At 32.7% G+C, this 25,681-nt stretch overlaps 3 protein-coding genes across 4 annotated transcripts; 2 read left to right on the top strand and 1 right to left on the bottom strand.

The window, feature by feature from the left end:
- The first annotated feature begins 3,619 nt into the window (after positions 1-3,619).
- On the top strand, positions 3,620-6,316 carry LOC129900398 (L-idonate 5-dehydrogenase-like). The gene is made up of 6 exons (XM_055975359.1): positions 3,620-3,885; positions 4,074-4,141; positions 4,335-4,571; positions 4,740-5,030; positions 5,142-5,329; positions 5,415-6,316. The coding sequence occupies exons 1-6, from the start codon at positions 3,780-3,782 to the stop codon at positions 5,605-5,607; spliced, it is 1,083 nt and encodes a 360-aa protein (XP_055831334.1). The 5' UTR covers positions 3,620-3,779; the 3' UTR covers positions 5,608-6,316.
- A 32-nt stretch (positions 6,317-6,348) lies between these two features.
- LOC129899958 (pentatricopeptide repeat-containing protein At2g22410, mitochondrial-like) lies at positions 6,349-8,136 on the bottom strand. Its single transcript, XM_055974953.1, has one exon. It carries the CDS (start codon positions 8,134-8,136, stop codon positions 6,349-6,351), a length of 1,788 nt encoding a protein of 595 aa, XP_055830928.1.
- A 12,659-nt stretch (positions 8,137-20,795) lies between these two features.
- Positions 20,796-24,953, top strand: LOC129901110 (protein HOTHEAD-like). 2 transcript variants are annotated; one of them, XM_055976228.1, is made up of 6 exons: positions 20,796-20,993; positions 22,900-23,541; positions 23,676-24,073; positions 24,202-24,391; positions 24,560-24,719; positions 24,809-24,953. In XM_055976228.1, exons 1-6 carry the CDS (start codon positions 20,909-20,911, stop codon positions 24,858-24,860), a joined length of 1,527 nt encoding a protein of 508 aa, XP_055832203.1. In that variant the 5' UTR covers positions 20,796-20,908; the 3' UTR covers positions 24,861-24,953. The 2 variants fall into 2 exon arrangements, with proteins under 2 accessions (XP_055832203.1, XP_055832202.1); XM_055976227.1 differs by having other exon boundaries at positions 20,797-20,993; positions 24,202-24,719.
- The last annotated feature ends 728 nt before the right edge of the window (positions 24,954-25,681 follow it).

Here is a 25,681-nt window from a genome sequence, read left to right as displayed (position 1 = left end):
GATAACTGGATAATGTACTCTGTATATGTGTGGTTTACTATGTTGTGGTTACTTGTGTATATTTTATTTATTAGAATAGTGTGTGATCCTACCAGTACACTGTTGTTGTGTATACTGATACTGCACTTGCTCTTTCTTTGTTAAGTACAGGACACCTTTAGGCGGCTACTAACAGACCTCAGCTAGGAGATCATTGACTTGTCGGATTCAAGGGTGAGCCTGTTATTTCAGGTTGCCGTGGATCCATCTTATCTCTTAGTTCATCCTTTCGAACTTAGAATATTTCATTCAGAGTTTATTGTTTTGGGGTTGCATTCCCTGATCTTAGACTTGTTACTTAGTAGTTTTGGTATGATGACTTTCAGGTTCTAAGGGTTAACTTTCGCATGTTTATGTTGTTTGGTTATTTTTCTAAGTTTATGGGAACTCGATTTTAAAACTATTATTTAAACTTGTTCCACATTTTTAAATGGTTGTTTTTGTATTAGGATGTTTAGTTTGTGGTATAGTATTGATTTTCCCACCAAAAGTTAGTGTGGGTGCCACTCATGGCCGGATTGGGTCGTGACAATACATCCACTCTCTCCAAACCCACTTGTGATCAGATCACACTGATCATATGTTGTTGTTTCAGTTTAGAATTGGTATAAAATCTGATGTAATTATCCATTTCCTTCATGAATGAAAATTCTCTTTAGTATTAGTGGTACCACATCATTCTCATGGCAATTAGACGTAGCTTTATCTTCTGTTTTCTGCAAATTCTACTATCTGCATTAGTGGTACCACATCATTCTCTTGGTTATGTGGGATTTCAATGGCAATAGAAATAAAGGACGTTAATGGAGAAGGAGTACTATGTACATGCTTTTTTAAAAAAGTTATACTGATAATAAATGATGTTAATGGAGGAGTAATATGTATTTGCTTTTTGAAAGTTATATACTGATAATATAGGGTTTTGCGCTGCGCTCCCAAAAACTAGTTAGCTAAAAAGAGTAGGTGTATTTTTACACTTGAAAGAGTACTTGAGTATTTGGGACATTACATTTCTAGCCAAGGGAATGCCCCAAAGAAAATATAAACAGTACAAATTCAATTTTGATTCTTTCTAACTTCACCTTACTTTTTGGGTAGAGATTGATGCTTGTAATAGGTAGATTTTTCATTGTAAAAACAGATTTTTAAAAAACCTTAATCTCTTAATTGAATAGAAGATAAATACTGGGCCTCAATTAAAATGGATAACTAAACTTATGTGATATGACTTTACATAAGCTTAGGAGTAATTTACAAGGTATTTGGTTATCCTCCTCCTCTGCACTTGCCTTGTGTTGTAGGGGATTTTGTCATCATAAAGGAAGTGGATCAAAATTTGATAACTAGATAATTCAAATTGCAATTAATAAAAAAAATTCACCTTAGGATAGCCCAACAAAGAATGATTGACCCGGATAATGTTGGTGTTTTTAAAAGATGATGCAGCAAAAATGGTTGAAAGTATTAATTGAAATATCTCTCAATAATTTTGTTAAGCATATAAACTTTAAAAACCTAAAATATCTCAATAACTAAAATAATCTAATAGAAATTTAAAATTCAAATCATTCTAAAACTACAACTTATTTTGCTATAAATTAAAGTTAATTACTGCAATAACTGAAAATAATTTTCAACAATAACAAACAAATATCAGATATACAATTTTAGGAGGGGAATCAAGTTCATGTTAAGATACAACCATATAGATAATTTTCTATATATGTATGGTCATCATTTTTTCAAGTTGTTTGCAAGGTACTATGGACCTTATCATTTTTGTCATAGCTTGCTTGACACTATTATGTAATTGAGTTTTCTAGTCACTATTGTCAACCTCAAAATATCTTGCATTGGTGCATGGTACAGAAGGGAGACAAAGTTGTGACCCAAGTAATCCTTCGGGTGGCTCAGTGATTTGGACTTGGGACTTTCATATTGGAGATCTCAAGTTCGAAATTCCTTGCCAGCGAAAGCAAGGGATTTGTCTTTTGGATCAAGCTCGTCACATTGGGTTTGCCCAGTGTGGATTATTTCTTCTGTATTATTTGTGAGCTATTGCATAAGAGCGGGGGCTTTACCATGTGCACACCTAAAGAATAGCGATTGCTGATTTCCTTGTCATTAAAAAAAAATTGTGGCCCAAGTATCAATTCAATGGGATAAGTTATACATGCAGACCAGGTTACTTGGGAAGATTATCAACACTATTAGTTAAATTTTCTTCCTTGAGGACAAGGAAAATTTTAACAAGGAGGAATTCGTGTGATTTAAAATGGAAGAGTTAAAAGCTTGAATGGTTACTCGATTTTGGGTAATTGGTCTATCATAATCACTTAATTTTATTTTGTCTTTTAAAATTCATTTAATTTTGTCAAGTGGAGTAATTTTTATGGCCATTATTACAGGAAATATAGTTTTTGGTATCTATTTATTGATGTGAAAACTGCAAACTTTTAGAATTTTATTTTTAAAAAATAATTAAAAAACAAATATTTAATTATTGGATTTTCAATCTTTTTTTTTATATATATATCATGTTTTTGTTCTTTCATTTATTTTTGTTTTTCTTGTTATTCTTCATTAATCGAATTTAATAAGGTGTTGACTTGAGCATGAATATTTTAGATATGTTAGGGATACACTAAATTAGTCAAATTCGCATTTTCTATAACTGACTATATCATTTTATCTTAACAAGTTTTTATTTTCTCTCTCTCATTATTCTTCATAAATTGATAATAAGGTGTTGTTTTGAATATGTCTATTTTAAATATGTTATCGTAATATACTTAAATAGTCAAATTCGTCATCTTATTTGATACCAGCAGTTTTCTAAACTTAGGTTTCATAATTTTTGAAATATTTTTAAAATTAATTCTGTCAATCTTCATAGTAGTTTTTTAATATAAAAAAGAAATCTCAATATTTTTTTAAAAAATGCTAATTATTCTTCATTAATCACATTAATCAAGAAATATCTAAAATATTCATTAATAACACCTTAGTAATGAATTTGACTATTTGATTATATCCCGTAACATATCCAAAAAACTCACACTCAAAACAATACCTTATTAAATTCGATCAATGAAAAATAACAAGAAAAATAAATTAAAGTTCAAAAAAATAATTGAAAAAACTAACTGAGAATTCAATAATTAAATATTGATTTTAATTCTTTAAAATATATTTTATTAAAAATTTACAGCTTTCATTACATCATTAAATAGGTACCGAAATATTAAATTTTAGGAAATAATGACCATGGAAGTTATGAAGTTAAGTTGGCAAAGTTGAGTGATTTTTGAAAGATAATAAAACTGAGTGACTATAATGACCAATCACTCAAAGTTAAGTGACCATCTAAACATCTAACTCCAAATTGAAAAGATAATGTTTTTATACACAAATTAAGTTTAGTAAAGTGATAAAGAAATTCCTTGTAACATTTTCAGCGTAGGTTGAGCCATAAGATTCTCGAACTAGATACGTATTTATAATTGTATCATTGTGAAAACACAAAATTAGTCTAGTCAATAAGACGACAGAAGCAGAAAAAGAAGTTGTCCAACTCTCAAAGTTTCTGCTTTGACGTCCATTTCACAGCAAGTCTTGGTATTAATAATTATAAATATAAAAGAGTATGATACTATTTTTGTTTTAGGAATACATATAACGCATAAATTGAGACACAGAAGAAGTATTAGTTAACTCAGTCTTTGTGACGTTGTGTAAGAATGGAGATCAAAGCAGAATACAGTGTAACAGAAGAAGAGAACTTGGCAGTTTGGCTTCTTGCTATCAAAACACTTCGGATTCAGCCGTTTAGTCTCCCATCTCTTGGTTCGTATTTCTATTTTTACTTTTAGATCGGTCTTCCTTCTTTTCTTCTTCTCTCAACCACAAAAAAAAAAACAAAAAAAAAACATGCAATTAATGGAACTATCCTTGAGCTCCTTCATGACTCTTTGACCTGAGAAATCTGTCTTGATTCTACTTGTTGATCAAGTTAACTGTTTTGTGTTAATTAGGTCCTTATGATGTCAAGATTCGAATTAAAGCTGTTGGTATATGCGGAAGTGATATCCATCACTTTAAGGTAAGTTTCATCTGTATATTGGGGTCAGCTTGAGCACACCTCAAATAGTGGGACAGGTACCAGCACCTAGTCGCTTGAACCTAGTCTCCCCTGACTTGATTGATTACTAGGCCACACCCTTAAATATTAATGATATCAATTGTAGAATTTTAGATTAGTGTGTTGTAATGTTAGTTTCAACATGGCTATCCAGAATATGAGAGTAGCAAATTTCGTGGTTAAAAAGCCAATGATACTTGGGCATGAGTGTGCTGGAATTGTAGAACAAGTTGGTAGCCAAGTGAAATCTTTGATGATGGGTGATCGTGTAGCTTTGGAACCTGGTATTAGTTGCAGGCAGTGTCAACTATGCAAAGACGGTCGCTATAATCTCTGCCGAGAAATGAAATTCTTTGGCTCTCCTCCAACTAATGGTGCTTTAGCCAACCAGGTAATACCTCTGCTCCATCTTTTTCTCAAAGTAGAAAAAGATAACATTTGCTCAGAGCAATCGGAGTGTTGGAACCACTAAGAGAGGCCAGTGCTGAAAAAGAATTTACCTTCTCTAGAAACCCTTTACTAGGCTTCATAACAAGTGTGGAATTTGTCTCTGCATCAGGTGGTGCATCCTGCAGATCTATGTTTTAAGCTACCTGATAACGTAAGCTTGGAGGAAGGTGCAATGTGTGAACCTTTGAGTGTTGGTGTCCATGCTTGCCGCCGTGCCAATGTAGGTCCTGACACTAAACTAATCATCATAGGTGCAGGACCTATTGGACTTGTCACTATGCTGGCAGCGCGTGCTTTTGGATCACCCAAGATAGTCATTGTTGATATAGATGATTGTCGTTTATCATTCGCAAAAGACCTCGGTGCTGATGAGATCATTAAAGTTTCTTCCATTATGCAGGTTCTCACTTCTTTTTGTTCTCCTCATCAGCAGTTAGTAGTGTCATCCCCTGGTAATTTTTTTTCTTTTGATGGCAAACATAGTATATATCATGCAATATTCAAGTTGTAGGATGTGGAGGAGGAAGTGGTGCAAATACGCAATGCAATGGGTGGTCCTGTGGATTTGAGCTTTGATTGTGTTGGATTTAACAAGAGTATGACAACGGCTCTGCAAGCCACCCGCTCTGGTGGTAAAGTATGCCTCGTTGGATTAGGCCAGAGTGAGATGACTCTCCCTCTTACTTCAGCTGCTGCAAGGTACTTGTACTTCTTTGAGTTAAATTTCTTTCCTTTAACACTTCTCGAAGGAGAAACTTTCAATCAGAGTTCTTTTTTTTCATAGGGAGGTGGATGTCTTAGGCATTTTCAGATATCGAAATACATGGCCACTCTGCATTGAACTTCTGAGAACTGGGGAAATAGATGTGAAGCCTCTCATAACTCACAGGTATAACTTTACTCAAGAGGGTGTGGAAGAAGCCTTCGAGACCAGTTCTCGCGGTGGAAATGCCATCAAGGTCATGTTCAACCTGTAGCTGAATGGAAATTACTGGCAGTGTGCCTAAACTCAAAGTTGGTATCAGATGTTTGTGAGACTGAATAATTACCCCCTCATTAAAGAAAAATTGAATGCTGCGGAAAGGGGCACTATGCACATGAATAATGCAAAGCTATTGATCATTCATACAGAACATGATTCAGAAATATATGATATAACTGAAAAAGTAATGAAGGAATCAGCAAGATCTTTGCGGCTTCATGCGATTCTGCTGCTACAGATACGTTCACAGTCTTCTAACCAGTATGCTCTGAGCCTCTGACCATCATCCCAATTTTTTAAGATGTTAGATGTGGCACAGAGGCAATAGCAACTTGAGTTTTAAAAATACAAAGGCAGAAGACTGGTACAATACTTGTAAGTCACGTACAAGTTACAACAACCATCTATAATCCCAAGGAAGCAGAGATCATAAATACAATTTTGTACTCCATGATCAAACTTAATATGTTCTTTAGGTGTCAAACAGCAACCTGTATCCGTATTGGGATGTTCATCTTTAAAGTGCTGAAGAAGAGCAAACCAAACTCATGGATAAGTTGGCAACTCATATATCCAAAAGGGAAGCTAGAGAACAGTAACTCTTGCTCACATGATATGCACTTCAGTTTCACGTAACCTGTATGCTCGATCTCGTGATAATCTGTACAAATAGTACCACGTGAAGGAAGCCTTTGTTTCAGGTACTATACATTTCCAAGATGTTGATCATTGAATGCTAGACAATCGCATCTACTTCAATTGCACTCCAGCCTAGTGGCCTCTGTACTGCGCCCTCATCCATCAATTGCCTTATTTCCATTGCATCGTCCCACCTCTCTGCAGTGGCATAAGTGCTTGATGACAGAACATAGTTACCACCATTTTCAGGATCTAATTGAAGAAGTTTGTTTGTAGCAATTTCAGCAAGAACCACATTACCATGAAGTTTACAAGCACTAAGCAACATTCTCCACAAAACCACATCTGCCACCATAGGCATAAGATTTATAAATGCAAATGCTCTATTTAAATTACCAGAGCGGCACAACAAATCAACAACACAACCATAATGCTTCATTTCTGGCACCAATCCATGACATTTGTCCATACTCTCGAAGTATTCCAAACCTTTGTCCACCAAACCTGCATGAGCACAAGCAAGTAGTACCCCAATAAAAGTACCATGAGTTGGCTTACAACCTTCTCCTAACATCTGCGAGAAGAGCTGAAGAGCATTATCTTGAAAGCCATTCACTGCAAGGCCAGAGATTATCGACGTCCAAGAAACAGTATCCTTTTTGCCCATGCTCAAAAACACTTCCAAGGCTGCATTAACAGATCCGCATTTGCAGTACATATCCATCAGTGCATTCCCCACATAAATATCCATTTTAATGTCATGCTGACGAACATAATCATGCACTGCCTTACCCACATCAAATCTACCTAAACGTGCACAAGCAGAAAGCACACTAGCAACTGTAACTTCATCAGGCTTAACCTTAATTGCCATCATCGCTTGAAAAAGTGCAATAGAATCTGAAAATCGATTAGCTTGGCAATATCCTGTGATCATAGAAGTCCAAGAAATAACATCTCTGTTGGGCATCTTATCAAAAAGTTCCCTTGCAGCCATTAAATCCCCTGCTTTAGCATACCCCATTATCATGGCATTCCATGAAACCACATTTCTCTCCTCCATCTTAGCAAAGACTTCTTCGGCTAAGATAACTAATCCACGTCTACCATACATATCAATCAATGTATTCCCCAAGTATACATCAATTCTCACACAACTATCCCCTATATACTTCGCCACAGAATCCACAGTGTCAAAATCCCCTAAATAGCTACAAGCTAGCACTACTTTCACCAATGTCACTGAGTCCGCCTTCACATTTTCTGCCTGCATTGAAGCAAAAAGACCCAATACTTCATGATATCTATTACATTGACTATACCCACAAATCAATGAGTTCCATGACACTAAATCTCTCTCAGACATTTCATCAAACACCTTTCCAGCACCAGGTAAATCACCACAAGAACCATACATATAAATCAAAGCATTACACACATACAAATACGAATGATACCCAAGTTTCAGAACATTAACATGAACTGCCCCTCCAAGTACAATACCCGAAAGCTGTAAACAAGCCTTGAAGATGAAAATGAAAGTGAGGTTGTTTCCAAAGAATCCTTGTTGACGCATTCGGTCATACATGTGGAGTGCTTCAATGGGTCGATCACTCTTAGACAACCCACGAATCATGTAATTCCAAATTGGCAATGTTGGTTGTTGAGTTTGATTAAAAGCAAGAATAGCTTTGTGTATGGACGTCGGAAAGAGAGAGTAGCATCTAATAACCTCTGAAATAGCAAAAGGGTCGGAGTGTTTTTGAGTTCTGATGAGATGACCATGAAGCTCTTTGGCGGACGCAATGGAATTTGAACTCTTCAAGTATGGCGCTGCTTTTTGGACAGGGGAGGAGGTGGACGAAAATAGTCGTAACAGTTTCATGAATTCTAGATTATAACTCCAATTTCTTGATAACCGCACTCAGATTCGGTTGAAAGCTAATTGAAAATGATGAACAAATAGAATTTTCTAACTAAACATTAAATATATTTTCGAACCTTAAACATGTCCTATCGAATTTAAGAGGTAAAATACATTTTTGTATCTTAAACATGCTATATTTAAAATTGAAATTAAAGAATTATTAAAAGTATATATTATTCTATAAAATTAAAATGAAAAATAGTATAAATAAATTAAAATGGAGAAAAAAATTTAAGTAATACAAAAATATAAAATTTAAAAATAAGATTGAATTATCAACTTCAAACTTTATTTTATATATGTATGAACTAAAAAAAATAGTTCTTGTGTATAATCAAATATTTTCATCAACTCTTCTTCAAATATGGCCAACAATATTTGATAGTTCATCAATTCTCCTGGGATTCATTGAATCTTGCTAAATTTGTTAATGTTGTCATGTGATTCTTCTTTGCTGGTCACATTAATAGGTGTCTTAAACAAGTTTCTTAGAGGCCGTTTGTATTGGCTTATAAGTTGCTTGTAAGCTGTTTTCAATTTTTTTTGAGTGTTTGGTTGCCAATTTAAAGTCATTTTGTACTTAAAATAAGCTTCAATAAATAGTTGAATTTATTTGGATGAACTTATTTTAAGCAGCTTATAAATTGAAAACAGCTTATAAGTCAAAAGAAAAAAAGTTGGTCTGCACCTACTTTTTTCTTTTTAACTTATAAGCAGTTTTCAACTTATAAGTTGCTTAAAAATAAGTCAAAAGAGGCTATTAGTCACGTTTATCATTCTTATTATGTTGTCTTCCATATATTTTCTCTTTACTTTTTTTCGCTTCCACTTCTTTGTTGCTTAGCTAATAGATCCCTCTCATTCGTCACCTTATCAAAGCATATGTCTGGCATATCATCCTCGTCATCTGCATCAGACATGTCAATATCACAAGTTATAGTTGGATAAGTCCTAAAATTATAGCTTATCTCTAATTCTCTTTGTCAAGACTCCCATATCCTTGGTGTTAATGTCCATTTTTTTTTTAAAAAAATTGCATTTTTTCTTCTAGTTATCAATTGCACTCAAAATATCAGAGAAACAAGAGCGTGGATGATTCTCTATTAGCCAAACTTATTTTTGTAGCACTTAAATTAGAAGAAGTACATGTCACTGTCATAAATGAATTAGCCTTACTTGTAAGCACAAATTTAAGTGTTTGAGGGCTTAACATATTCCTAAAAGGTGAAGTAATATGTTCCTCTTCCTCAACTAAATTTGCCTATTTAGAAGCACTCATTTCTCCGTAATTTTTTTTTAGAAACATTCAATAGTTTTTATCCTCCTTTGAATTCTAAATAAATATGATGTGTATTTCAATTAACTCTTCTACTAGTTATATCCTTTGTAACAATGAAATAGTTGCATTTTATTTTTTAAGAAGTGAATAAAATACAAAAGAAATACAAAATAAGATTTTTGTATTAAATTTTGGTATGTGAAATGAAAATGTGGTGTCTAGATTGATCAAGTTGAGGTGTCTAAATAAAACTCTATGAAATATAGAGCTTGGAATGACAATTCAAAATAACTGCAAGAATTTTTCAGATCATTCCAACTAAAAGAAAGAATAAGAGCAATTTTTGATTGCTATGATTAGATTATTGAGAGATCCTTTCTCCAAATGGAAAAGCTTTACAAAAAAAGAACAATATTTTTTAATGAATTTACTATTTACTCAATATAAATTCAAATTAGCCCGAGACAATAACTATCTAGATTAATCACTTCAATAAAGTTTATTAATGCGAAGATAAATTTATCAAAGTTTAAAAATTGCTATTTCATTTCAATTTATGTGTATTCATTCGAAATATGAGGGTCAATTTAACTAAATTTAAGTGTGGATTTAAATATTTAATCTTCAATTATATATTATATTGAGCAAAAATGCTATTTTCTGAAAAATATATTATTTTATTTTGACCCATTTTCCCATTTTTAAAAATAACTACATAAAAAATATCATAAATCAATATATGAATTCATAAGAACAACCTGGATGATATGAAAAGAGATGGAAAATTGGAGTAAATTAAGCTAAAACATAAAGAGCAAAAATTGAATCCAAATAGTAGTCAGCAAAGCGGACAAGTAGAAGAAATGGGATCATAGTTTCCCTTATAGGATACAATGTCCTGTGAACATCCTTTGGATTTTTGATTTATTTACTCAATTCTTCTATTTTTGATTCAAAACAAAGAAAGGATAAAATAGAAAATACTAACTTTGAAATACAATTTTAGAAGTAAAAGATTAAAATCAAGAAAATAATGAAAGTCAAGTTCTAATTCGAGTTATTCTTAAATGTGCCAATTTTTTATATACATGGCATGAAGCATACTGCAAGTCTCACCTATTGTGTATTCGAAAAATTTATTACTTGAAAGCAATAAACATCGAAGCAAGCAGAAAGACTTCTTCTCACAACGACACTAGAACTTATTTGCTAGTTGATAGGTTGCGATCGAGTTTGTGCGATTATTTATTGTTTTTGTTTTTATTAAATTAAGAGTTAGTTTGTGTGTTGAATGTTTGGTTGGTAGAAGGCTATAGTTATTAGTCTTCGTTGAGTTCATCACTTGAAGTGAACTGATGTGTTTGAGTTACTAGAGTTAGTCCTTTTTAATTATCAAGTTGTAATCTAAAATCTTTTTTTGAAGTTTAGTGAAAGTTGCTTAAAATCATACACACAGTAAGTCATGATTTTTGACCCATTTAAGCTCCAACTGCTGTGTTTTAGGCCTTGGGCCTTATATTAGCTTCCCTTTCGATGACGAGGCTGACTTGAGAAAGATGAACAATTGGGCCTTATGGTCCAACTTGGAAATGCATATGGATTCACTCGAGGGATGACAATGGAGCAGAATGAGTGCAGCAAGATGTTGAAAAAATGAGGACTAACACAAAAATATATATGATCAAAATAGTAGAAATAAAATGGAAAAATTATGATACCAAGAATTTTACGTGGAAATCCTTTAAATAAAGGAAAAATCACAGGCCAAGAGTAGCAACTGATATCACTATAGTAAGGAATTTTATACTGAGTAGTACCAAGTATAATACTCAAAAATGACTACCACACACTCAAAAGTAGGGGTGTACATGGACCGGATTGATTCGGATTTTTTACAAACCAAACCAAACCATTTTTATCGGGTTATTAAATCTATAAACCAAACCAACAAAAGTCGGGTTTTTCTATATCAATTTTTCTCGGGTTTTTTGAGGTTTTTTTGGGGTTTTGGGTTTTTCGGTTTTTTCAATTTTTTCGGGTTTCTCGAATTTTTCATAGTATCTAATAAAAAGCACAGAGCAGTACTTCTTAAAAAGAGTTCTAGTACAAAATATCAACATATAAGATGGAGATAGAACACTGTTTGAAGTTTTAACTTTATAATATAACTTTATAAGATGTCCTTTTTTTGTATATTATTTAGATGAGCTTTTCAAGTCCAAATCTAAACGTAAGAAAGAAAACAAAAATTATGAAAAGAAATTTAAAAATATTTATAAATTATATTTTAATAAATATTTTTATGTATAACATAATTTAAAAATAGTATATCTATAATCGGGTCGGTTTGGGTTCGGTTTAATTTTTTTTAGTTAAAACCAAACCAACCCTATAATGGTCGGGTTTTTTTTTCAAACACCAAACCAAGTCAAACCAAATCACTAGTCGGGTTTTTTTCCGATTTGGTTCGGTTTGTCGGTTTGGTGCGGTTTATCGGTTTGCCCTGTACAGCCCTACTCAAAAGGAATAACACTCTTTTGATCTCCCACCTTATTAAAATATCGTCAATACTCTATTTTTCTTTATAGACTATTTTCTTATAATGAATGGTATATTTTACAGCTCAAATATTTTTTTTCTTTACTATAAATTTGATATATTGAATGAGGAGCTGAAGAGCTTCTTTTATAGGAACTCTTCTAGCCTATCTTGCCACTTTCTTTGACAAAGAAGTAACTTTTGATAAAGAAAAAAAATTGGCCAGCCACTTTTAATAAAAAAATGTGGCAGCAACCTTTTTAAAAAATTGATGGGGACTAGACCCTACAGAAGGCAGGTTTAAACCAATGTGGAGCAATGTACGTTTCAATCAATGCGAATGCGGGGCGGGTTGGACCAGTTTTTTTTTTTTAAAAAAATCAGAAGGTAGGGGGGAGGGGGGCAAGTGGAAATTTCTGCTTTGAATACCTTTATTTTAGTTTGGCAGTTGGTACAATTCTTCACACTTTTCAATTATCGTATTTCAATTTATATAAAGTAAATCATTGAATTGTTACCAAACAAAATAGTTATTAAGATTAATTGTAAATTTATTTTGGTCCCAGTTTTATATCAGAACCCATTTGTCATATAAGTGCTGATTTTAAATTAATAGACAATCAATTTTACTGCAAGATATAATAACAAAATATTATAAGTTACAGGTACAAACAAGATTTTCCATGAGTAATAGATTATTTTTTCCTTACAACAACAACAACAATCCAGTGAAATTTCACAACGTGGGTCTGGGAAGGATAAAGTGTATGCAGACCTGACTCCTACCAAGATAGGACGGCTATTTCCGAGAGACCCTCGGCTCAATAAAAATATAAAAGAGGTCAAATACGATTAAGAAGTACAAAACGATATGAGAAAAGCAAATAACGTAAAGTGACATAGATAAAATAGAATACTGAAAGTACAAAGAGTAATAAATAATAACATAAATCATAGCACAAAAAATTTATAATGCGCTAATGCGCCTACTAATAAGGCAGGATAACGAGACTTTGTATTAGTCTTCTACCCTAATATGGGTCCTCCACACCCTCCTATCTAAGGTCATGTCCTCGGTTATCTATAACTGCGTCATGTCCTGTCTAATCACCTCTCTCCAATACTTCTTCGGCCTATCCATACCTTTTCTGAACCCATCCATGGCCAATCTCTCACATCTCCGCACTGGGGCATATGTGTCTCTCCTCTTCACATGCCCAAACCATCTCAGTCGCACTTTCCGCATCTTGTCTTTCACTGACGCCACTCCTACCTTATTCCGGATAGCCTCATCTCTAATTCTGTTGCTCCTAGTATGCCCACACATCCATCTCAACATTCTCATCTTGGCGACTTTCATCTTTTGAACGTGAGAGACCTTAACTGACCAACACTCGACCCCATATAACATAGCCGGTCTAACCACTACTTTGTAGAACTTGCCCTTAAGTTGTGGTGGCACCTTCTTGTCACATAGCACACCGGAAGCGAGCCTCCATTTCATCCATCCTGCCCCAATACGATGTGTGACATCTTCATCAATCTCCCCGCTGCCTTGCATGATAGACCCAAGATACTTGACACTACTTTTCTTTTGGATGGCCTGGCCACCAAGCCTAACTTCTGCGCCAACCTCTTGAGGTGTCTCACTGAACTTGCACTCTAAGTACTCTGTCTTGGTTCTACTCAGTTTAAACCCTTTAGACTCCAAGGTATGTCTCCAATCCTCCAGCTTAGCGTCGACTCCGCTACGAGTCTCATCGATCAGGATTATGTCGTCGGTGAAAAGCATACACCATGGCACTCACCTTGAATTTGTCGCGTCAATGCATCCATTACCAAGGCAAATAAAAATGGACTAAGAGCTGATCCTTGATGCAACCCCATCACAACTGGGAAGTGCTCTGAGTCCCCTCCTACTGTCCTTACCCTAGTTTTAGCACCCTCATACATGTCCTTGATCACCCTAATGTACTCCATGGGTGTACCTTTAGCCTCCAAACATCTCTATAGTATCTCTCGTGGGACTTTATCGTAAGCCTTTTCTAGGTCGATGAATACCATATGTAAGTCTTTCTCCCTCTCCCTATATTTCTCCATCAATCTCCTCATAAGATGGATGACTTCAGTAGTTGAGCGCCCCGACATAAATCCGAACTGGTTTTCTGAAATAGACACGTCTCTCCTCACCCTCATCTCCACCACTCTTTCCCACACTTTCATTGTATGGCTTAGAAGCTTGATACCTCTATAGTTATTGCAGCTCTGTATATCCCCCTTGTTTTTATATAGAGGGATCATTACACTCGACCTCCATTCTTTAGACATCATTGTCGTGTTAAAGATGACATTAAATACCTAGTCAGCCACGCCAAACCTATCGAACTTGTGCTCTTCCAAAATTCCCCAGGGATCTCATCAGGTCCGATTGCTCTTCCATAGCGCATCCTACTCACAACACTCTTAACCTCTTCGATCGTAATACTCCTGCAATACCCAATATCGTGACGCCTCTCTGTATGCTCCAAATCTCCCAACACGAAGTATCTATCCCTTTCGTCATTCAGTAATTTATAGAAGTATGACTGTCATCTCTGTTTAATGAGAGTCTCATCTACCAATACTTTTTCATGCTCGTCCTTAATGCACTTCACTTGATCGACATCGCGTGCCCTTCTCTCCGGCACCCTGGCTAGCCTGAACAATTTCCTATCCCCACCTTTCTCTTCTAGTTCAGCATAAAGGCGTTCAAAAGTTGCCATTTTTGCCGTCGAAACCGCCGATTTTGTCTCCTTCCTTGCTATCTTATAAAGTTCCTTATTCTTCCACTTCTCCACCTCATCCGTTCTTTCTATCAACTTCGCATACGCCATCTTCTTTGCTTCCACCTTCCTTTGCACTTCTCCATTCCACCACCAGTCCCCTCGATGCCGACTACGACTACCTGTCGAGACTCCCAATACTTCCCTTGCTACAACCCTAATACAACTAGCCTTCCTATCCCACATACTGGTTACATCCCCATTACTATGTCCTTCAATTTCTCTCCCATCTCTAGGGCACTAGCTGTGGTCAAATCCCTCCATCTGATCTTAGGTCGATCATCCCCGACCCTTTTCTTCCTTGTCATCTTGATCCCTAAATTCATCACCAAGAGCTTAGAAAAACACTCATGGAAAAGATTCTACTTCCAAAAATGTTTTTCGGTAAGTTTTACTTTTTTATAAAAAAAAAATAAGATAAGTGGAAAAAACACACATAAACTATCTTTTTTTTGAGTTTCATACCTAAATTATCGGGAGGGTGAGGTTATATTTAAATTATTACTTATTAGTTTGAGAAACATATATCTCTCTTTTATTTCACTCTCATCATGATGTATATAATAAACTCTCTCTTTCATTTAAAAAGGGTCAAACCCATCGGTGACACAAGCAAGGTTCACTATCTCATTTTGACACCATTTTTATATTCTCAGAACTAGCTTGTGCGCATGTATTAAATATCTCCTACGTGGATAAATAAACGAATCGACATGTGACACGTTAATTTTTTAATTTTTTTTAAAAGCTCACTTTTAACTTTTTTTTCTCTCTCCAGAATATCCACCCCTCCCTCATTTTCTTCTTCTTCTTCGTGCCTTGTTTTTCTTTCTCTTTCTTTGTGGTTTTCTTTTTCAAATCCACCAAAATCTATGTGTTTTTCTTGTGCCAAACAAAATTTTCATTTCTTGTGTTACATTTCTTGATTCCTCTTTTTTTGAAAATTGATTTTACATTTTGGGTGAAAAGTAGCAATATTATTTAATTTGCTTTCTTTTTTCTTGAAAATTGATTTTACATTTTGGGTGAAAAGTAGCAATATTATTTAATTTGCTTTCTTTTTTCTTGAAAATTGATTTTACATTTTGGGTGAAAGTAGCAGTATTATTTAACTTGCTTCCTCCTTTCTTGAAAATTGATTTTATATTTTGGGTGAAAATAGCAATATTATTTAATTAGTGCTGTGAAGAATATTATGGGAGGGTGTTATTTGAAAAGGGCACAGATATAATGAGGAGGAAGGAATAAATAAGTCCCACAAAGCAATTCAGTGTTTTTTTGAATTGTTATTTTCTAAAAATCATCTCTATTTGTGTGAATTATTTTCTTAAAAGATGTAATTTTGCTTAATTTTATCAGTTGTAGTAGTAGACACCATTGATGTAGCAGAACTTAAAAATTATATTTTGATTTGATTTTTTTTAAAAAAAATACCACATATTCTTAAAGAATGTTGGTGGTCTTATTTTTCTATGAACTCTATTGTTGAAGAAATTAGATTCTAATGTAACCCAATAAAATTTTGTAGGATTTTTTTAAAAAACTTGTGTAGTGATGGAGGGGGGTGGAAGGTGAAGAAGTTGCCAGGAAAAAAGATTGAGGAAGAAGAAGAAAGAGAAAAAAAAATTCAAAAAAAAATTATTTACGCGCCGAAAAATCGTGTAATAAACCTGCTATGATGAGTCAGCGAAAAGTGTCAAAATGAGAAAGTGAACCTCCACATAAGGTGTCTAAAATGAACAAGGTCTAGTTGAGGTGTCTACGTGAAAGTTAGTGTCAATTTTAGGGGAACACCGATGGGCTTAGCTGAAAATTATCATATCACACTCCACATGAACAAATCATTTTACCTTAATAAAATTAAATAAATTATTAGAATTAGTTAAAATTAAGAGATAAGTATCAAAAAGACACCTAAACTATTCTCCTTTTTAAGTTTCATACCTAAACTATTGGGAGTGTGAATTTCATACATAAACTATCACTTATTAGTTTGAAAAACACACATCTCTCTTTTATTTCAATCTCATCATGGTGTGTGTACTACACTCTCTCTTTCATTAAAAAAATGGCCTAAATGCCCTTGAACTATTGAAAATGGTACAAAATATCTCTCATCCATTTATTGGGCCTAAAATGTCATTGACACCGTTAGGTCCAAAATTGTCCTTTTCTTTAACAAAAAGGGCATTGTAGGCTCAATAGATGAATGAGAGACATTTTTGTACCATTTTCAATAGTTTGAGGGCATTTTAGGCCCTTTAAACAAAATTTTAATTAAATAATTTGAATAATTTTTTTAAATAAGTGGCGGCCATCTAATGGTTACAATTTAATTATTTAAAATTAATCATAAATCAAATTTTATTTAACAGAATTTTAATTAAATAATTTGAATAATATTTTTAGACACATGGAGGCCATCTATTAGTTATAATTTAATTATTTAAAATTAATTATAAATTAAATTTTATTTAACAAAATTTTAATTAATTAATTAGAATAATTTTTAAACACGTGGCGGTCATCTATTGGTTACAATTTAATATTTAAAAATCAAAATTTATTTAATAGAATTTTAATTAAATAATTTGAATAACTTTTTTAAACACGTAGCGGTCATCTATTGGTTACAATTTAATTATTTAAAATTAATTATAAATTAAAATTTATTTAATAAAATTTTAATTAAATAATTTTTTTAAATACGTGGTGGCCATCTATTGATTATAATTTAATTATTTAAAATTAATTATAAATCAAAATTTATTTAAAAGAATTTTAATTAAATAATTTGAGTAATTTGTTTAAACACGCGTCGGCCATTTATTGGTTATGATTTAATTATTTAAAATTAATTATAAATTAAAATTTATTTAACAGAATTTTAATCACGGAAAATGGCCTAAAATGCCCTTGAACTATTAAAAATTATACAAAAATGCCTTCATCCATCTATTGAGCCTAAAATGCTTTTTTTGTTAAAGAAAAAGATATTTTAGGACCTAAAGGTTGATGACAAGGACATTTTGGGCCCAATGGATGGATGAGGAAAATTTTTGTATAATTTTCAATAGTTCGAGGACATTTTAGGCCATTTTTCCGTTAAAAAATTTTGTCACCTCACACTCCATATGGACAAAATATCCACCTTGTCAAAAATTAAATAAATTATTAGAAGTTAAAATTAAATAATAAAGTATTACTATCCACCCCCTCCAAAAAAATAATTATAAAATAAAATATAAATATTTTTTTTATTCCACTCCACCACTTTCTCTCACCATACTCCCCCCATCCCCATCCACAATTTTTTTAGTTTTATTTTTAATTTTTAAATTTCTTTTATAAAAGGTTTTTAAAAAAAATTCTTACTTCACCCCTCCCTTTCAAATTAGATATTATTTTATATTTTTTTAAAAAAAAATTCTACCCTCCTCCCACCTAACCCTCTGCTTTAAAAAAAATTTCTCATTTAAAAAAAATATTAAAAAAATATTAAAAAATAATAATATTTTTTTAGGAAGGAGTGGGGTAGGTGGTGAAGTAAGATTTTTTTTAAAAAATATTATATATATATATATATTTTATTTATTTATTTATTATTTTTTAAAAAAATAATTTCTTTTTTAGGATAAAAATACTTTAGTCTTTAACTTTAATCAACATTAATAGTTTATTTAATTTTTGTCAAGGCATGTGGCAAGATTTTTGTAAAAAATAGAGAGAGCAGAGAAAATGTATTACACACACCACTGAAGTGTATTTCTCAAACTAATAAATAATAGTTTATGTATGAAACTCACAATTTCAATAGTTTAGATATGAAACTAAAAAAATGAGATATTCTAGGTGTGTTTTTGACACTTATCTCTAAAAATATTAAACAACTTATGCAGGTCGGGGCGGAGCGAAGCAGGCAGGGCATGTTGAAATCAACAAATTATTCTATGCCAAAGTCTGTTAAGTAAACATTAAAAATTTGACATAAATAATACATAAATATGATCTTTAACTTGACTTCAACTGATAACTATAACCTCTAATTTTATTAGTACACAAATAGACACTTTAACTATCCAAAACTTGAACAAATAGACACATTCGTCCTATATGACATCGTACATGACAATTTTGTGTCCTACGTGTATTGTGCCACATAGGACATGTGTGTCTACTTATTCAATTTTATATAAATTTAATCATCTATTTGTGCAGACCCAAAATTGGTGAGAGCATAAATGTGAAATGAGGAAAAGTTAAAAAGCATATTTATGTATTATGCCAATTTAATAACATACATGGAAATCCATAAAGACCTAACCATTACTAAGGCATAAAGATCCCAAACACTTGAGCGAAACAGATCAACGTAGCTAGTTATGTAATTTTTCTTTCAAATAAAGCAAAAAAAGAAACTAACACTTGATTAAAGTTTGGATAAATTGGGTGACGACTCATTGTTTAATGCATTTTGATCCAATCATTTTAGCCCAAAGTAACACTTGGATGAGTTAATAACATAGCGACTTATTAAAACAATCTATTTTGACTCGTCTAAATTCAATAAAACTTGCATATTTGACGCAAAAATAAGTAATAAGTCCAGGTAGACATGTAATCACTTTTAATGACGCATTTTAAGACATAATCACAGTTTTCAATATATTTAAATTTTAACCACTTGTTGCCTCCTCCTCTTCTCCTTCTCCGTCTTTAATGATAAATTATAAAACTATTTTGATATATGAATGTTAAATATTTACATACCTTGAACTACTTAACTTATCAAGTCAAGTGCATTAATATGTTGTTATATTTTAAATACATTGCAAGTGGTTGCTTTGCTTTTAAACAAAAACTCCAAAAGTGGTTATTGATGCACTTAACTCCAACTTGTAAAATTGGGTCCTTTTTTTTTAATTTTGGGTAATCCTTAATTGTCACTTCACATATCACAACACCAATTGATCTAATAGATTTTATTATTGAACTACTTTTGTGTCCAAAGTATTTCTCAATTAATGAAGTTTTTTTTTTCTTCTAAATTCGGTGTTCGCTATTCGTATTGAGGTTTAATTAAATTTAAATTCATGCAGAAAATTTCATATTAAGGTTAAAATATTTTCTAACAAAGATAATTCTACATCTAGAATTTAAATTAGAAACCGCTATTCAAGTACGGAAATCTACTTATCACTCAACTGTAATCCTCGTCGTATTGATGAAGTCTATTATGAACTCGTCAGGACAACTTTCTCCAGTTTACACATTTTAGCTAAAGGAAGGACCAATGTTATGTTGGGACTTTTTAGGTATGTGAAGATTATGAGATGAGGCACATGGTATGCCACTCATCACATGCTCGATTCAATTAGCTGGATTTATTATGTGAATTTTATTTTAAACATAAAACTCATTCCATAGGTTCGATTAATAAGTAAATCAGTACTTTCTGAATATCAAGTCAATAATTAATAGTTACTATAATAAATTTATAATGGGATGATAGTAATTTTGGTCTATATATTAATTGTGTGCAATTAAATTTTATCACATAAATTGAAACAGAAGGATTATCAAAATTCTATTGGATTCGATTTGAACTCAATAAGCTCGATATTATAGCAGACTCATGTAATCCTGCTCGACTCAATACTATGGTGGAATCTTGCATTAACTAGCTGTGAATTAGCAGTAAGAAGCATGAAATTAAATACTAAGGAATGTGATATCATTTTTTTTGTTTTCATTAACTAGCTGTGAATTAGCAGTAAGAAGAATTTAATGAAGTTTCTATTGGGCAGGTGAGAGTTAGAGAAACATGTTCTTTCAATAATTAATCACCGATCGACTTGCTCATCTTTTCAAATGGTAATTATTATTATTGTACCATCTCACTTGTTGAACAACAATTCCAATTTTGTATATCCAAAAATATTTGCACCTTACAAAATATTATTTTGCCTCTCTATATATAAATCATAACTACTCTCAATGATCTCTCTATAGTAAGTAGATCAGCTTGTTATGCCTTTATTTTATAGCATTTCTTAATTATCACACTCCTATATAAATCTAGAAACAGAAAATGATTACCCCAAGTTGGAATCCCTTCATCTTTTCTTCTCTTTTTGGAATTCTCATTCTCTCCATTCCTTGTTTCTCAGAGAAAGGTAATTATGATTTCTTTCTGCTCTATAATTCTCTTAGCTTTTATGTTTTTGTATTAAAGATATATTGAAACAACCGAATTAATTATTACATTTGTCGTTGCAATTTGTTTCTTTTTTAAAACAATTAAATATAAGTAACTTAAAACAAAGCAGAAAATTGAATTTAATTTTTATATTGATTTATTCAGATTTTGAATCCTCTAAATAAAAATTCTGACTTCACTACTAATAATTGCATGCAAAAAATTGTATGAGGAATGTCACTCTATTCAACGAGCTTCTTATTTAGAACTTAATCAAAAAGGCAAAGAGTAAACGTAAGTTCATGACCCTTCACCTAGAAGTGGAACTATTGTGTTGGATAGGGGTGTACATGGACCAGGTTGGTTCAGATTTTTTATAAATCAAATCAAATCATTTGTATCGGGTTATTAAATCTATAAGCCAAACCAAACCAATAAAAGTCGGGTTTTTCGATATCAATTTTTCTCGGGTTTTTCGAGTTTTTTCGGGTTTTTCGGGTTTCTCGGATTTTTTGTTTTTTTTCCGGATTTTTTCGGGTTTCTCATAGTATCAAATAAAAAGCACAGAGAAGTGCTTCTTAAAAAGAGTTCTAGTACAAAATATCAACATATAAGATGGAGGCACAACACTATTTGAAGTTTTAACTTTATAATATAACTTTATAAGATAAGTTTTTTTTGTATATTATTTAGATGGGCTACTCATGTCCAAATCTAAATGTAAGAAAGAAAACAAAAATTATGAAAAAATTTTAAAAATATTTATAAATTACATTTTAATAAATATTTTTATGTATAACATAATTTAAAAGTAGTATATCTATAATTGGGTCGGTTTGGGTTCGGTTTGACTTTTTTTAGTTAAAACCAAACCAACTCTATAATGATTGAGTTTTTTTTTCAAACACCAAACCAAGTCAAACCAAACCACTAGTCGGTTTTTTTTTCCGGTTTGGTTCGATTTGTCGATTTGGTGTGGTTTATCGGTTTGTCTTGTACAGCCCTAGTGCTGGAGAATGAAAAAGTTTAGAACTTTCAAACAATTTTGGGAGCGACTATTTGTTCTCATTCTCAATCAGGTCATTAAGTGATTAGCTAGCACAATTTATTTTAATCTTATTATCTACATAAGTATTTTTTTATTTTAATTTATTTGTCTTACTTTTTTTTATTTCATTTAAAAAATAATATTTTTTTTATGACTTTTTAATTTCAACTTTCGTCTTGACATGTTTAAGACCACAAAAAATTTAAAAATTTTCTTTCCTTCATTAAACTTGCATCAAGTTAAAACTAAACAAACAAATTAAAATTAAGTGATGGTTAAATCCAAAAGTTATTCCCTCATCTCAGTTTATAGGCACAAAATTTAAGAAATATTAAAAAACTTTACATTGTTTCAAAAATTATCCTTAAAAACAATAAACTTTTATAGATTCTTTTACAAATAAATGGGACCTGACATAAGTAAAATATTGATAGCTTCTTCTTCTTTTAATTAAAATGAAAATCATTAACCCTCTTTACCACTTAACCCAAGCCTTTGGCTTATAAAATTAATGGGTTTATTGACAGTGTTTTAAACATTTATGAAATAAGAAAATGTGTTATTCCTTTGGGTTAAAAAGAATGTGCTAATATAGTATTTTCTCCGTTTCATATTATGTGCCACCGTTTAACTTGATATGATTTTTAAGAAAAATAGAAGATTTTTGAAATTTGTAATCTAAAATAATCCTTAAATATTTGTGTACTTGTAAATCATTTCATTAAAAATAAAAATTAAATTTTAAAATTAAAATTATTTCTAATTATAATAATTAAAAAAAGGAAAATATGTCACAGATGAGACGAGAGTATAATTGTTTCATTTATGCCTGCAGCCCCACATTACACGTTTGCCAGGGACGCTACATCATCTCCAAAGGTAGTTTTCTTCGATTACATCATAATAGGAGGAGGAACTTCTGGCTGTGCATTAGCGGCAACACTCTCACAATCTTCCAATGTTCTGTTATTAGAAAGAGGTGGCTTGCCATATGGAAACCCCAATATTACAAACATTACTGGTTTTGCCAGCAATTTAGCTAACACTTCTCCATCATCGCCCGCGCAACTTTTCATCTCCACGGACGGTGTATTCAACCACCGCGCTCGCGTCCTAGGTGGAGGCTCGGCTATTAATGCCGGGTTCTATACGAGGGCGAGCAAGGCGTATGTTAGGAGAGTAGGATGGGATGAGAAGTTAGTGAATGAATCGTACGAATGGGTGGAAAAGAAAGTGGCGTTTCAGCCTCAAATAAAGCAGTGGCAATCGGCAGTGAGGAATGGTTTGTTGGAAGTAGGAGTGGAACCGAATAATGGTTTTACGTTTGAACATTTGTATGGTACTAAAATTGGTGGAAGCATATTTGATTCACAAGGGCATAGGCATACTGCTGCTGATTTGTTGGAGTATGCTGATCCTACAAAAATTAGTGTTCTTTTGTATGCCACTGTGGAACAAATCATGTTCAAACCAGGAGGTAACTGCTTAAAATTTTCCCCTTCTTTCTTTATGTATTTTTTGAAGAGGGAAGTGTCAAAAATATATTTAATTTTTTTTTTTTGAATGAAGTGTCAAAAATAATAATATTGTAATTGATGATTGTACATGAAGCTGGAGGAAGGAAGCCAAGAGCTAATGGAGTTCGTTTTCAAGATTCAAAAGGTAATAGCCACTTGGCCTACTTGAAGGAGGGATCTATGAATGAGGTCATCTTGTCAGCTGGAGCATTGGGAAGTCCACAAATGTTGATGTTGAGTGGTATTGGGCCAGCAGAACAACTGAAGGTCCATGGGATCTATGTGTTATTGGATCAACCCATGGTTGGTATGGGTATGTCTGATAACCCAACGAATGCTGTACTTGTTCCTTCTCCTAAACCTGTGGAAGTTTCCCTCATTCAAGTGGTTGGTATTACTGAGTTCGAAAGTTACGTTGAAGCTGCCAGTGGGTCTTTAGAGTTGGATTGGTTGCGTAGAATCGGTCATGACTTTGAAAGGATAGCTAATCAGGTTAGACCTCTCTTGAAAATGTATGTTACTACTAATCACACTTAATTAATTTTAGTTTTGTTCCTTAAATAGGTTTGATCTTTAATTTTTATTCTTTAGCAATCGAATTGTCTTTTTATTTGGTGCAGAGTATGGACCCATCTGTGATCAACCCACAACTTCTACAGTCGCCAATACAAGCAGGTATCATCCTAGAAAAAATTGCAGGACCATACTCAACAGGTTTTCTTCAACTTAAAAACAAAGACCCAAGTGAAAATCCAGAAGTAACTTTCAACTACTTCAAAGATCCCAGAGACTTACAAAGATGTGTGCAAGGTATGAGAACAATAGCAGAGGTCATAGAATCAGCGTCTTTCTTCAATTTCAAATACCCTTTTGCAACAGCACAAACCTTAATGAATACAATGTTAACTTTGCCACTCAATTTGAGACCAAGACATTTGAGTGCCTCTGTTTCTTTAGAACAATTCTGTATTGACACAGTAATCACCATATGGCATTACCATGGAGGTTGTCAAGTTGGGAAAGTGGTTGATAGAGATTTCAGAGTTTTTGGGGTTGATGGATTGAGAGTTATTGATGGATCTACACTTATTGACTCCCCTGGCACTAATCCTCAAGCCACTGTAATGATGCTTGGAAGGTAAATTAAGTTTAACAAATCTTTATGGTGCTTCTATGTTGAAGTAATTTTATAGTTGATGGCTTTGATTTGTATAAAATGTAATGTAGGTACATGGGGCAGAAGATTTTGAGGGAGAGGCTTGCTGGTGCAAAGAACTAGAAGATGTGCTTTAATTTGGGGAATAAAATGTTGGATTTATCAATTTGTGTGTGTGTGTTTTCTTTAATTGAATTTGGGCACCTTTAATAAAAATATAGCTGTAATTCCTTAATTTTACTACACTTGAATGTATCCCTTTTTTAACACCTTATATTAAAAATTTACCAGACGAACAAATTACTTTAGATTTTCATCACATAAGATTTATTTTATAAACAATTGTTTCTTATTAAATATTTCTCTATTTTCAATACTCAATGACTCTTTTGGTTAACAATGAAGAGATCATGTCAATCCTACCACATTCATTGCTGGTGGAATCATGACTACATTGCAGCGCTTCACTTGCTCTAAATCGATTGGCGGAAGAAAATTTTTAGAGAATGATTTAGAATAGCAGTGGATTTTGAAGGGTTGGGGGATTTATACCCTTTATGAAACTTCACAATTTGAGCCTAAATCATTGAATAGGTATGAGTCGTAAACTTGACTCGTAGACCCTCCCCCATATTTGACCAACCTTCCCTCCTCAATATCAACCTTACGAGCCACTCCTACGACTCTTAAGAGTGCCTACGACTTGTAGGTTAAATTGTGGACTTGAGTTCAGTGAAAATTTTTCTTGAATTTTTCTTGTTTCATCTTTTCAATTTCCGGAGTCTTACACATAAACATACTACCTAAAAATAATATAGATTATTTGAATCTTCAAATACATCTTGATTAATCAATACAAATGAGTTGGAGATATACTCTCTATCTCAGTAGCCAATGTTTGCTATTCCACAAAGCAAATCTTTGGGGAATGAGTTTTGAAGTGC

Source organism: Solanum dulcamara, chromosome 8, assembly GCF_947179165.1.
Source record: "Solanum dulcamara chromosome 8, daSolDulc1.2, whole genome shotgun sequence".
Classification (NCBI taxonomy): Eukaryota; Viridiplantae; Streptophyta; class Magnoliopsida; order Solanales; family Solanaceae; genus Solanum; species Solanum dulcamara.
This window is presented reverse-complemented; position numbering and strand designations above follow the sequence as displayed.